Source organism: Thamnophis sirtalis, unplaced genomic scaffold (assembly GCF_051295495.1).
Source record: "Thamnophis sirtalis isolate CommonGarterSnake01/CBP01778 unplaced genomic scaffold, rThaSir2_p1.2 scaffold_4, whole genome shotgun sequence".
Classification (NCBI taxonomy): domain Eukaryota; kingdom Metazoa; phylum Chordata; class Lepidosauria; order Squamata; family Natricidae; genus Thamnophis; species Thamnophis sirtalis.
In genome coordinates this window covers 141,961,760-141,974,023 of record NW_028261384.1, presented here as the reverse complement: position 1 = coordinate 141,974,023, position 12,264 = coordinate 141,961,760, and the positions used below count along the sequence as shown (strand labels likewise).

General features: G+C 49.6%; 1 protein-coding gene across 1 annotated transcript; it reads left to right on the top strand.

The window, feature by feature from the left end:
* The first annotated feature begins 8,115 nt into the window (after positions 1–8,115).
* TMEM95 (transmembrane protein 95) lies at positions 8,116–11,907 on the top strand. The gene is given in 8 exon segments (XM_087715034.1): positions 8,116–8,153; positions 8,412–8,445; positions 8,447–8,567; positions 9,189–9,245; positions 9,424–9,504; positions 9,721–9,741; positions 11,464–11,544; positions 11,816–11,907. Coding segments are annotated over 8 exon segments (525 nt in total).
* The last annotated feature ends 357 nt before the right edge of the window (positions 11,908–12,264 follow it).

Genomic DNA, 12,264 nt, shown 5'->3' with positions numbered 1-12,264 from the left:
GGACTGCCTGTAGAGGGGCAACTCGGAAGCCTGAAATTGTACCTGGGGGGTGGGGGATTGGGGTGGGGGTGGAACAAAGGCATGCTCTGTTCTGAACCATGGTTCGCTTAACCAGGTTTATGGCTTCAAGAGGCCTTAAGATGGTTTGCTCCCTTGTGTTATGCCCCAACAGCAGCGGGCAGATTCACGTGGCACCTTTCATTGAACACATCTGATCCTGGATTGGCGCAACATGTAAATCCGTGGCACCAGGGGCCACAATTCGGATTTGCCCAAGGGCTCCCCCCCCCCGAAAATAAAACCTAGCGGGATTTTTCAGGATGCTGGTCATATAAGCCCTACCCAGTGTGGAAATCTAACCCCTCCCCGCACAGGTTCTGTGGGCGTGGCTTGGTGGTGGAGGGAGTCATGTGACTAGGTGGGCGTGGCCTCCCCCCCCCAAGTTCAGCTATTATTATTATTATTATTTTTCAAAATGCTTTAAAAAGCCTTAGAAAACAGCTCCATTCCGCCCATCTGTTCTGATTGACTGATTGAGGGGCTCCCCCTCCCCCCGAAAAAGAGGGGGTGAACTTATTTTCCCCTGAAGCCCCTGAAGGCAGGGCACGAAGCAATGGAGGGAAACTAACCGAGGAGAGAAGCACCCTGGAATTTAAGGAGACATTTCCTGACCCATTAAAGCAGTGGAACTCCTTGCCACCAGGAATTTATGGGTGCTTCGTGCCTGGGGTTTTTTTTAACGAAAAATCTGGACAGCCTCCTTGTCTGGAATGGTGCAGGGTCTCCTCTTTGAGCAGGGGGGTGTTGGACTAGATGACCTCCAAGGTCCCTTCCCACTCTTTCTGTTATTCTGAGCGGGGGGGTGTTGGATTAGATGACCTCCAAGGTCCCTTCCCACTCTATCATTCTGTTATTCTGAGCAGGGGGGGTGGAGTAGATGACCACTAAGGTCCCTTCTCACTCTATTATTCTGAGCTGGGGGGTTGGACTAGATGACCTCCAAGGTCCTTCCCACTCTGTCTTTCTGTTATTCTGAGCGGGAGAGGGTGGACTAGATGACCACCAAGGTCCCTTCCCATTCTGTCATTCTGTTATTCTGAGCAGGGGGGTGGACTAGATGACCTCCAAGTCCCTTCCCAATCTGTTATTCTGAGCTGGGGGTTGGACTAGATGACCTCCAAGGTCCCTTCCCACTCTATTATTCTGAGCTGGGGGGTTGGACTAGATGACCTCCAAGGTCCCTTCCCACTCTGTCTTTCTGTTATTCTGAGCGGGAGGGGGGTGGACTAGAAGACCTCCAAGGTCCCTTCCAACTCCTGTTATTCTGTAAGGCTTGAGCTGGGGGGTTGGACTAGATGACCTCCAAGGTCCCTTCCCACTCTGTCTTTCTGTTATTCTGAGCGGGAGGGGGGTGGACTAGATGACCACCAAGGTCCCTTCCCATTCTGTCATTCTGTTATTCTGAGCAGGGGGGTGGACTAGATGACCTCCAAGTCCCTTCCCAATCTGTTATTCTGAGCTGGGGGTTGGACTAGATGACCTCCAAGGTCCCTTCCCACTCTATTATTCTGAGCTGGGGGGTTGGACTAGATGACCTCCAAGGTCCCTTCCCACTCTGTCCATTCTCTAAGGGCTACCAGGCTGAGCGGAGGAGGAGAAGATCCGCCCGGCCCAGGCGGTGAATGGTACGTGGGGGCGTTGGGAGAGATCATAGGGGGAGGGTACTTGAGACGGGGACAAAACGGCTTTTGTCTGAAGTGCCCGGCCGGCTCCAGAATCCGCCTTTGTCTGCCTTGACTCAGAGAGGTCTCCCCATTTCTCTCCCACCCCCCACCCTCCCTTTATCTCCTCCCTCCCCCTCCCTAACCCCCCCCCTTTCTAGACCCCACCCGTCGTCTGAGCTTTCGGCCTCCGGACGGACGCAGCGTGAGACACGGAAGGGAGGAAGACGACGGAGGAGGAAGGCTTCAGCATCCGTTGGGAGGGGGGGGGCAGGAATGGCATCCCAAGCCCCCCCTTCCTCCTTCCCCGCCCCCCCGCCATGACGTCTGCCTTGGCTGCAGCCCGAAACGCCTACGTTCAGAAGTCCTCGATATACGACGGGTCGCTTACGCAAGAGTTCAGAGTTATGACGGACACCCTGCTCAACCACACACACCTCCCCCCCCAGAGGTAGTCCTCGGCTTACGGCCACCATGGAGTCCCGAATTTCTGTGGCACTTATTTTTTTAACAACCGTTTCAACGACCTTTCGGTTGTTAAGCGAATCGCCGCGGCGGTTAAGTCAGGAACAGCGGCCGTTAAGCGAATCTGGACTCCCCTCCCCACTCTCCTTGGCCTGGCTTGGTCGCCAAAGGGGGACCCCGCCGCCGCCGTAAGTACATGCCAGTTGGCCAAGCGTCTGAATTCACGTGCCCGCGGCAGCGGTCGTAAGGGTGAAAAAGGCTCCCGTTGGGCGGTCGCTAAACGAACTGTTGTAACTGGAGGAGTTAGCTGTCATCCACATCAGGCGGGGGGGGGGGGGAAGTAAATGGCAACTGAGGAGGATTTAAGGGATGCAGCTAATCCTTGACTTGCGACCGTTCACGGACCTCCGCCCGGCGGGGGGGGCGGGCGGGGGGGGTGACTTACAACCGATTTCCGAAGATCTGACGTACCCCACCCCCCCATCCCGTGGCCACATGACCACAAGTCCCATTCCTGGAAACCGGCCTCTTTTTACAGCCGTTTGCAAGACCACCCGTTCATGTGATTCATTTAACGACCGAAAACTGGCCACCTAGTTTTTTGCAAAGACAACCCACAGACGACCGCTGCTTCGTTGAACGACCGCCAAGGTCACTTACAGTAACAACGACCGTTTTAAAAAAAAGCACTCGTAAAAATCTGGTGGCTGATCCGGGTTACGACCGTTTGTACTTACGACCGTGGGTTCCATGAGGGTTGTAAGTCAAGGACTATCTATCCTGAGATAATCCTGGCTAGTCTTAAAAACGCTCCAGTGACAGGTAATTAATATAATTGGGGGGGGTATAATTAATGTACTTAATGGGGGCTTCGTTGTATCCCCCCCTCTTTTCTTAACTTATTTTGCTTCTAATTGGTGGCGAGCGTTTTCACACATGTCTGCACACAAAGGGGGGGCACAGTGGAAAGGGGCGCGACTCCCTCTGGGGAAGATGGGAGATGTAGTCCAACCCCCTCCGAAAGGCGAAGGGAATTCTGCCCCCCCCCCCCCTCGATCAGTTCTCCTGGTGCGTTTTCGTCTGCGGTGTGGCAAAACAGACACACAAAAGAACGGACAACGGATTGTGTTCTCGGCACGGGTACAAAGGGGGAAGAACGTGGCGCAAAAATTGTGTAGGTTGATTTCACACACACACACACACTCTTCGAGAGCAACACAAGAGCCTGTCGGTGTGGGGTGGGGGATTGGCGACCCCACGCGAAAATGCAAGGCCTCCTCGTTGTGTTGATTGCCACGTGACAATAAAGCTCGGCAATTTTGTGCTTTTTCCCCTGTGAGGCTCCTCCTCCTCCTTTAATAAGACCATAATCCCTTACGTGGGGTGAAGACTGGGCAACGGAATGGAGAGCTGAGTGTTTTACTGGCCGGACGCCTTACCCTGTCGCCAATGAGGAGTTTTGTTCGGCAGTTATATTCTCATTGTGACCAGAGAGAGAGAAATATCTGCCTTTGCCTAGGATCAAACAAAGAGTCAACGGATGGGGGGGGGGGGTGTCCAAGATACACCATCCCATAGAGAACCGTTGGTCCATTTAACGTCTGAGGTGCTCGCTTTGCGACCGCACTGGTCACTTAACGACCAGCCAGGCAGGAAAGGATTATAAAATCACAATTCGTTTTTTCTTTTTCCTCCATTCCTCCTTGTGAAAATTTAATTAAACCTGCAATGACTGTGCATATTTGAAGTGAGATTTTGGGGGGGCTGCATCCCCATAAATTCTCTGGCTGCATTATGGACCCTCTCCCTGGGATAAGGGAGGTATGGGGGGAACTTGGGGGGGCACAACAGCTAAGTGGAGATTAGCATGCATGGAAACGCGGGTGGATTAGAGAAGGGGCAATCCAGGGGTTTATTTTTAATGCATTAAAGTGGGTTTTTGCTTGAAATATACCGAATGTACCCCAACTCAACTTCGCCCACCCCAGGCCTCACTTAACGACCTCACCACTTAGCCATGGGATGGTGGCCGTACGTCGAGGACTATCTGGAGCGGCATCCTCTTGAGCGGCTCTCAAACACAGGGGGTTGCTGCTGTCCCCACCGGGAAACGATAAACTGAGTTAGTTATTTCTAGCAAAACTAGGATCAGCAGATGCTTCGAAACCAACATGCAGTAGCATGCATTGGCCAGCAGGGGGCAGAGTTTTCCATTGTTGTTGATTGACAGTGAATCTCCAACTGGCGCGGGACTTCAACTCCCAGAATTCCTGCTGCTTTAAGAGAGGGTGGACTTCAACTCCCAGAATTCCTGCCACTTTAAGAGAGGGTGGACTTCAACTCCCAGAACTCCTGTCACTTTAAGAGAGGGTGGACTTCAACTCCCAGAATTCCTGCTGCTTTAAAGAGAGGGTGGACTTCAACTCCCAGAACTCCTGCCGCTTTAAGAGAGGGTGGACTTCAACTCCCAGAATTCCTGCCAATTTAAGAGAGGGTGGACTTCAACTCCCAGAATTCCTGTCACTTTAAGAGAGAGTGGACTTCAACTCCCAGAATTCTTGCCGCTTTAAGAGAGGGTGGACTTCAACTCCCAGAATTCCTGTCACTTTAAGAGAGGGTGGACTTCAACTCCCAGAATTCCTGCCACTTTAAGAGACGGTGGACTTCAACTCCCAGAACTCCTGTCACTTTAAGAGAGAGTGGACTTCAACTCCCAGAATTCTTGCCGCTTTAAGAGAGGGTGGACTTCAACTCCCAGAACTCCTGTCACTTTAAGAGACGGTGGACTTCAACTCCCAGAATTCCTGCCACTTTAAGAGACGGTGGACTTCAACTCCCAGAACTCCTGTCGCTTTAAGAGAGGGTGGACTTCAACTCCCAGAATTCCTGTCACTTTAAGAGAGGGTGGACTTCAACTCCCAGAATTCCTGCCAATTTAAGAGAGGGTGGACTCCAACTCCCAGAACTCCTGTCACTTTAAGAGAGGGTGGACTTCAACTCCCAGAATTCCTGCCACTTTAAGAGACGGTGGACTTCAACTCCCAGAATTCCTGCCGCTTTAAGAGAGGGTGGACTTCAACTCCCAGAATTCCTGCCACTTTAAGAGAGGGTGGACTCCAACTCCCAGAACTCCTGTCACTTTAAGAGAGGGTGGACTTCAACTCCCAGAATTCCTGCCGCTTTAAGAGAGGGTGGACTTCAACTCCCAGAATTCCTGCCGCTTTAAGAGAGGGTGGACTTCAACTCCCAGAATTCCTGCCGCTTTAAGAGAGGGTGGACTTCAACTCCCAGAACTCCTGCCACTTTAAAAGAGGGTGGACTTCAACTCCCAGAACTCCTGTCACTTTAAGAGAGGGTGGACTTCAACTCCCAGAACTCCTGTCACTTTAAGAGACGGTGGACTTCAACTCCCAGAACTCCTGTCACTTTAAGAGGGGTGGTGGTGGCTTCTGGGAGTTGAAGTCCACCCCTCTTCAAACTTATCCAGATTGAAAAACACTGCTTTAAAGATTGTTCATTTTAGTTTTTTCCCCCTCTTATCTGCTTTTATCCTATTTTATCTTGCTTTGAACGGCATCCACCCACCCTCCCTCCATCAATTAATACCCCACCTGGCCCAAAGACCCGCATCGGTGCCTTCTGGGTTCCGGAATCCCATTTTTGGGGGGCATCTTTTCCATACTGCTCCGAGTTTGGAAAAGTTTCTTATTTTTGAGATCGGGAAAGAATCGGATTTGTTTCCTGGGCTCTTGGTGGGGTTTTCGGAGGGCCAAAACCGCACAGGGCGAACATCGGCCACCCCGAATGTTACACCCAACCGGTGTGTCACTTGTGATAAGGCCACTGGTGTTAAGTGTGTATCTTTTGCACCACTCCCTTCTGGGTGATTCACGCAGCCCGGAGCTGAGGCAGCGGCTGACCTACATTCTCCTTTGGGTCTGAGTAAGCCTACTTACTCCCTACTCCGGCCCGGTTTCTCCTCCGCACAACCATTGACACGCGGAGGTGTCCCACGTGTTTCCCTGCTCACATCTCACCTGGCCGCTTGTGCGGGGAGAAGTTCCGCCGTGCCTCCTGAGGAATTCTGGGAGTTGAAGTCCTCCCGTCTTAATTTCCGCCGTGTCTCCTGAGGAATTCTGGGAGTTGAAGTCCACCCGTCTTAAGTTCAGTCATGGCTCCTGAGGAATTCTGGGAGTTGAAGTCCACCGATCTTAAGTTCCCCTGTGTCTCCTGAGGAATTCTGGGAGTTGAAGTCCACCGAACTTAAGTTCCCCTGTGTCTCCTGAGGAATTCTGGGAGTTGAAGTCCACCCGTCTTATGTTCAGTCATGGCTCCTGAGGAATTCTGGGAGTTGAAGTCCTCCCATCTTAACTTCCGCCGTGTCTCCTGAGGAATTATGGGAGTGGAAGTCCTCCCGTCTTAATTTCCGTCGTGTCTCCTGAGGAATTCTGGGAGTTGAAGTCCACCGATCTTAATTTCCGCCGTGTCTCCTGAGGAATTCTGGGAGTTGAAGTCCACCCATCTTAAATTCAGTCATGGCTCCTGAGGAATTCTGGGAGTTGAAGTCCACCCGTCTTAATTTCCGCCGTGTCTCCTGAGGAATTCTGGGAGTTGAAGTCCACCCGTCTTAAGTTCAGCTGTGTCTCCTGAGGAATTCTGGGAGTTGAAGTTCACCCATCTTAAGTTCAGTCATGGCTCCTGAGGAATTCTGGGAGTTGAAGTCCACCGATCTTAAGTTCCCCTGTGTCTCCTGAGGAATTCTGGGAGCTGAAGTCCACCGATCTTAAGTTCCCCTGTGTCTCCTGAGGAATTCTGGGAGTTGAAGTCCACCGATCTTAAATTCAGTCATGTCTCCTGAGGAATTCTGGGAGTTGAAGTCCAGCCATCTTAAGTTCAGTCATGGCTCCTGAGGAATTCTGGGAGTTGAAGTCCACCCGTCTTAATTTCTGCCGTGTCTCCTGAGGAATTCTGGGAGTTGAAGTCCACCCATCTTAAGTTCCCCTGTGTCTCCTGAGGAATTCTGGGAGTTGAAGTCCACCGATCTTAATTTCCGCTGTGCCTCCTGAGGAGTTATGGGAGTTGAAGTCCACCCATCTTAAAGTTCCGCCGTGTCTCCTGAGGAATTCTGGGAGTTGAAGTCCACCCATCTTCAAGGTGTGAAGTCTGAGTAATGCCGCATCACAATCCCAACTGTCGAGGCGCCGCAGAGCTGACAGGTGATGGGAAAATCCTTACCTGATGCACTTGGAAAGTACCCTCAAGGGTCATCTAGTCCAACCCTGTGTGGGAAAACCAGTTAAACCAGTTTGGAGAGCTGGCGCCCAGCTTTTTCTTCTCAAATCCTGTTGTGGTCAAAAGCTGGTTTTTATATACATATAATCCGCTCCAGGAGCCTTCCAGGCAGAAAAAAGCCATTTTGTGTAACATTTGTGCTGATAAATAAATAAAGGGAGACTAGTATAGATCTATTTCAAGCTATTTTGCTCTCATCAGCTAGCCATACCCTTACTGGGATTCGAACCTGTGCTGTATTGCATCTTAGGCAAACGTCTTAGCCATTAAGCCACAAGTTCTCCTCCTTATCAGCTGATATATGTATGTGTGTGTGTTTTGTATTTGTGCTGATAAATAAATAAAGGGAGACTAGTATAGATCTATTTCAAGCTATTTTGCTCTCATCAGCTAGCCATACCCTTACTGGGATTCGAACCTGGGCTGTTTTTACAGGTTTTTCTGCCTGGAGGTCTCCCTGAGTAGGGCTGAAAGGCAAAAGGGAAGCAGTATGCTCCCTCCCATATTTGGTCACACCGGGTGCTTTGACAAAAGAAAAAACACACACTTCATCATTCCCCTGGCTCAGCTGATAAAGGAGGAGAGCTTGTGGCTTAGAGGTTAATGTAAAAACAGCCCAAGTTTGAATTCGTCCGGGATGGTATATAAAGACTTCTGCCTTGCACCTCTGAGAGGGTCAGACTGGAAGACCTCCAGGGTCCCTTCCTGCCTTATGGTTTCCATGATTCTAAGATTCTTGCCACTCCCCTCCCACCCCACGACACATCAAGCTCTAGAACCCGTGCCCAACAGAACATAGAAACGGGGCCCTGCCCACCCCTTCCTGGCTCCGCCCACCTGGTGCTCCCCATGGGCCCTCCAGCAGCTCCCTGCTGGGGATCCGTGACCCCAGCCGTCCTCCTCTTCCTCCTCCTCCCTCTTCCTCCTGGCCAGGGGCCCCGCGGAGGGCTGCCTCCACTGCGGGGCACCAGTTCAAAAACCTGAAGATGCGTTTTGCCCACCTCTGTGCCCGCTACCAGGAGCGTTTCGGCTGGGGGGGCTGCTCCAAGTACTCCTGGGGGGCAAAAGCCGTCCGGGAGTTCGCTTTAGGTAGAGGGAGACCCCAGGGTTTCAAACTGGGGAGCGGGGGTGTGATAGAGAAGGGGAAGGCTATGCAACCCATCCAATACCCATAGGAGGGACCTCACCCTACCCTCGGGGGGGCGGGGAGCGGCTTTACGTCTCCAAATTTTCCTCCACCCCAACCTGATTTTTTGGCCCCGTGGGGGCATCGATCATCAGAACTTCAGATCCTGAAGTTTGGTTCGGTTGTAACGTCAATACATCCACCAGACTAGAAGGGAGCCCTAGAGGTCATTTAGTCCAACCCCCTGCTCCAGCAGGGGACCCAATCCCATTTCAGACAAGGGTCTCATCTGGTTTGTATGCCGGAATCTTCCGGTCACAGCTATTAAGTTGAGGACCGGTTCGCGCCAGGCGTCACTTTTGCGGCCTCGCACGAATGCGTGCCATTCTCCTTCCTGTTGTGCTTCTGCCGGACGGCGGGTCTCGTAACAACAGCCCTGTGAGGCGGGACAGGTCAAAGGGCACACAATTGGCCCTAGGTGGGTTCCGGGGCTGCAGGATGGTCCCCTCCAGGCAGATATCCCACCGGTCGAGCTCCGGCTTGCAAACAAAGCCCCTCCTTATTCTGTCTTTTCGCCCCCCCAGACGAGGCAGCCCTGGACCTCCTCCTGGAGAAAGCCCATCGGGTGCTCAGAGTGATGGGTAAGGGAGTCCCCAATTCCTCAGGAGCTTCGGCCGAGGATCGAAGGCCTGGCTCACCCCCAAATCCATTGCCCGAGGGAGCCTCTGAGTGTGGCCGGGGATGGTGGGAGTTGTAGTCCACAGCTCCGGAAGGCTTCCCCCACAACCCGCTTCCCCCCCCCCCCATTGTTTTCCTTAGAAATAAAGCAAAGTTTCGCGGATCTCCCGAAGTTTTGGAACTGGCTGCACGAGGTGAAGATGCCGAGCGAGACGCGAGAAGGTGGGAGAATCCGCACTCGGCTCTTCGGGGGTGGTGGGGGTTTGACTTGAGGGGCGGGGCCTGCCTGCCTGCTTTCCTTAAGAAAGGGTGTTTCGCACTCGGCACCAAGAGGCGGGTTCGGACGGAAGCCTGTCAATCGTCTCCGAGAGGACGTCCCAATCTCTGCTTTCGTTTTTAGGTGATTTTCCTTCTCTCTTTCTTTCTCTCTCTCTCCAGCTCTGTGCCCGCCTGCCTGTCGTAAGTTTTCCTCCTAATTATCCTCGGACGGATAATTATTTTAATATCCAGGGATTGATTTTAAAAGGCCGATTTTGATTTTAATTGCATCGGGGTTTCTGTTTTGCATTTTTAAGTCCTGATAAGCGGCCGCGAGGATTGGAGGACAGGAAAGTGTAAAATATTAATAATAATAATACAAATAATAATAATACAAATAACATTAATATTAATAATACTAATACTCTTACTAAATAATAATAATACTAACACTAATACTAATATTAATAACCATCAGTGCCAGTCAATAATATTCATGTTACATTTTCAAATGTTGAGTTTCATGTCTAATGAATAAAAGTATAATAAGAATATTATGAATGATATGAATAATTATGAATAATAATAATAATATGGTAATAATAATATTAATTTACTTTTATTCGTTAAACATGAAACTCAGTTTAAACGTTCAGTTGACTGAGTTTCATTTTAATGAATAAAAGTTAATAATAGTAGTAATAACTATAATTAATAAACAAATAAAATTTATACATGTTATTTATTAATTAAAATAGACTTTTAAATGTTCATTTGACTGTTTCATGTTCAATGTATAAAACAATAATAATAATACAAATGATACGAATAACAATAATAACAATAACAATAAGAATAATGTAATAATAATAATTTACTTTTGTTCATTAAATACGGAACTCAGTTTAAATGTTCGTTTGACTGAGTTTCATTTTAATGAATAAAACCTAACAATAATAACTATAATAAATAAATAAAACGTATACATAAATTATTTATTTATTTATTAAAATACATTTTTAAATGTTCATTTGACTGATTTCATGTTTAATGAATAAAGTATAAATAATAATAATAATAAATAAAATAATAAAATAAAAATAAAATAAAATAATAAAATAAAAATAAAATAAAATAATGAAATAATATAAATAAAATAAAATAATAAAATAAAAATAAAATAAAATAATAAAATAAAATAAAATAAAATAATAAAATAAAATAATGGCAGATCCCCTTGTAATTAGATAGTCCTCAACTTACGACAACAATTGAGCGAAGCAACCCAGTTGTTAAATGAAATTTTTCCTGTTTGGTCCTCTTTCTTGTCACCGTTGTTAAATGAATCCCTGCAGTTGTTCAGTTAGTAACTTGGTCATTAAGTGAATCCGGCTCCCCCCCCAATTGACTTCGCTGGTCAGAAAGGGAATCCCGTGATTTGGGGACCGTCATAAACATCAGTCAGTTGCCGAACGATTAAATTTTTATCGTGGGACCGCGGGGATGCCCGCAACGGTCATAAGTGTGAAAAAAACGGTTGTCAGTAACATTTTTCAGCGCTGTCGTAACGGCCACTAAACGGACGGCCGTAGGTTGAGGACTGTGTGACCTAGGGAAACAAATATTGCTGCAGAAAAGAGGAAGAGAGAAGCTGGAAGGATTCGTTTTTCTCACAACAAGGCTTTCGAAATTTATTTGGGAGGTCAGACGAGATTAAGATGGCCGTGCCACACCGCGGCTGCCATTTTGACTTTTTTGCCCTGCCCTGATTCCAATCCAGGGGTCTCCAAACATGGCCATTTCCCAAGACGGGTGGACTTCAATTCCCAGAATCCCCAGCCTGCCATGCAATAGATAAATGTCCCGTCGCGGTCGCCAAAACGAGGGGAAAACGAGAATCCCTTTGTGGGTTCCTTCCGGCAGATGTGGTGGCCTCGCTCTTCAATTGCTCTACCTGTCGCCGGGTGGAGATTCGTTGCTGGGACATGAGGACCTGCTATCCAGGTGAGGGGCTGGCCCCGCCTCCTTTCCCTCCCTGCCCCCTTTCCCAGTTCTCCCAGTTTCCTCCCATTCCCCCCTCCTCCTCCAGCTTCTTTCTAAGGAGCCGTTCCTCTTCCGCTGCTCTAATGCACACCTCCTGGAGGTTCCGCGGGTGAACGATGGCTCGGCCGCACGAAATGCTACGAGCAGGTGGATCCCGCTGTCTGGGACCACTGCCCCTCAATTCCTGCCCTTCCAGCTTGCCTGCTTCTCTTCTGCCCCCCCCCCCCCACAGAATACCAGGGTTTGCCAAAGATCATCCGGCTGTTCCTCTACATTTCCGGATCCTGCTTCTTCCTCGGACTGGTCTCCTGCGCAGTGGAGTGAGTGGGAGACGGGGGAGACGGGGAGGGGGATGAATGGGGAAGGGGCTCCCTTCCATGGCACCATGGGGACAAACCCCTCTTGTATAAACCCCAAAACCTTGTCTCCAAACCTTTAAGGTTCAAAGTTTGTAGAATCCTGGTTTGACTTGAGTGTTTAAAGTCGCCGATCCCTGGGACTCAAACAATGCTGGCTGGCTTGTGCTTCAGTGGGTTGTGGGAATATATAGCCCGAGTCTTTTGTGAATCCAAGGATCGCAATCTTAAGCTTAAGGTGGGTGGACTCCAACTCCCAGGATTCCCCAGGCAGCCTGGGGGATTCTGGGAATTGAAGTCCACCCATCTTAAACTTCCTGCGGTC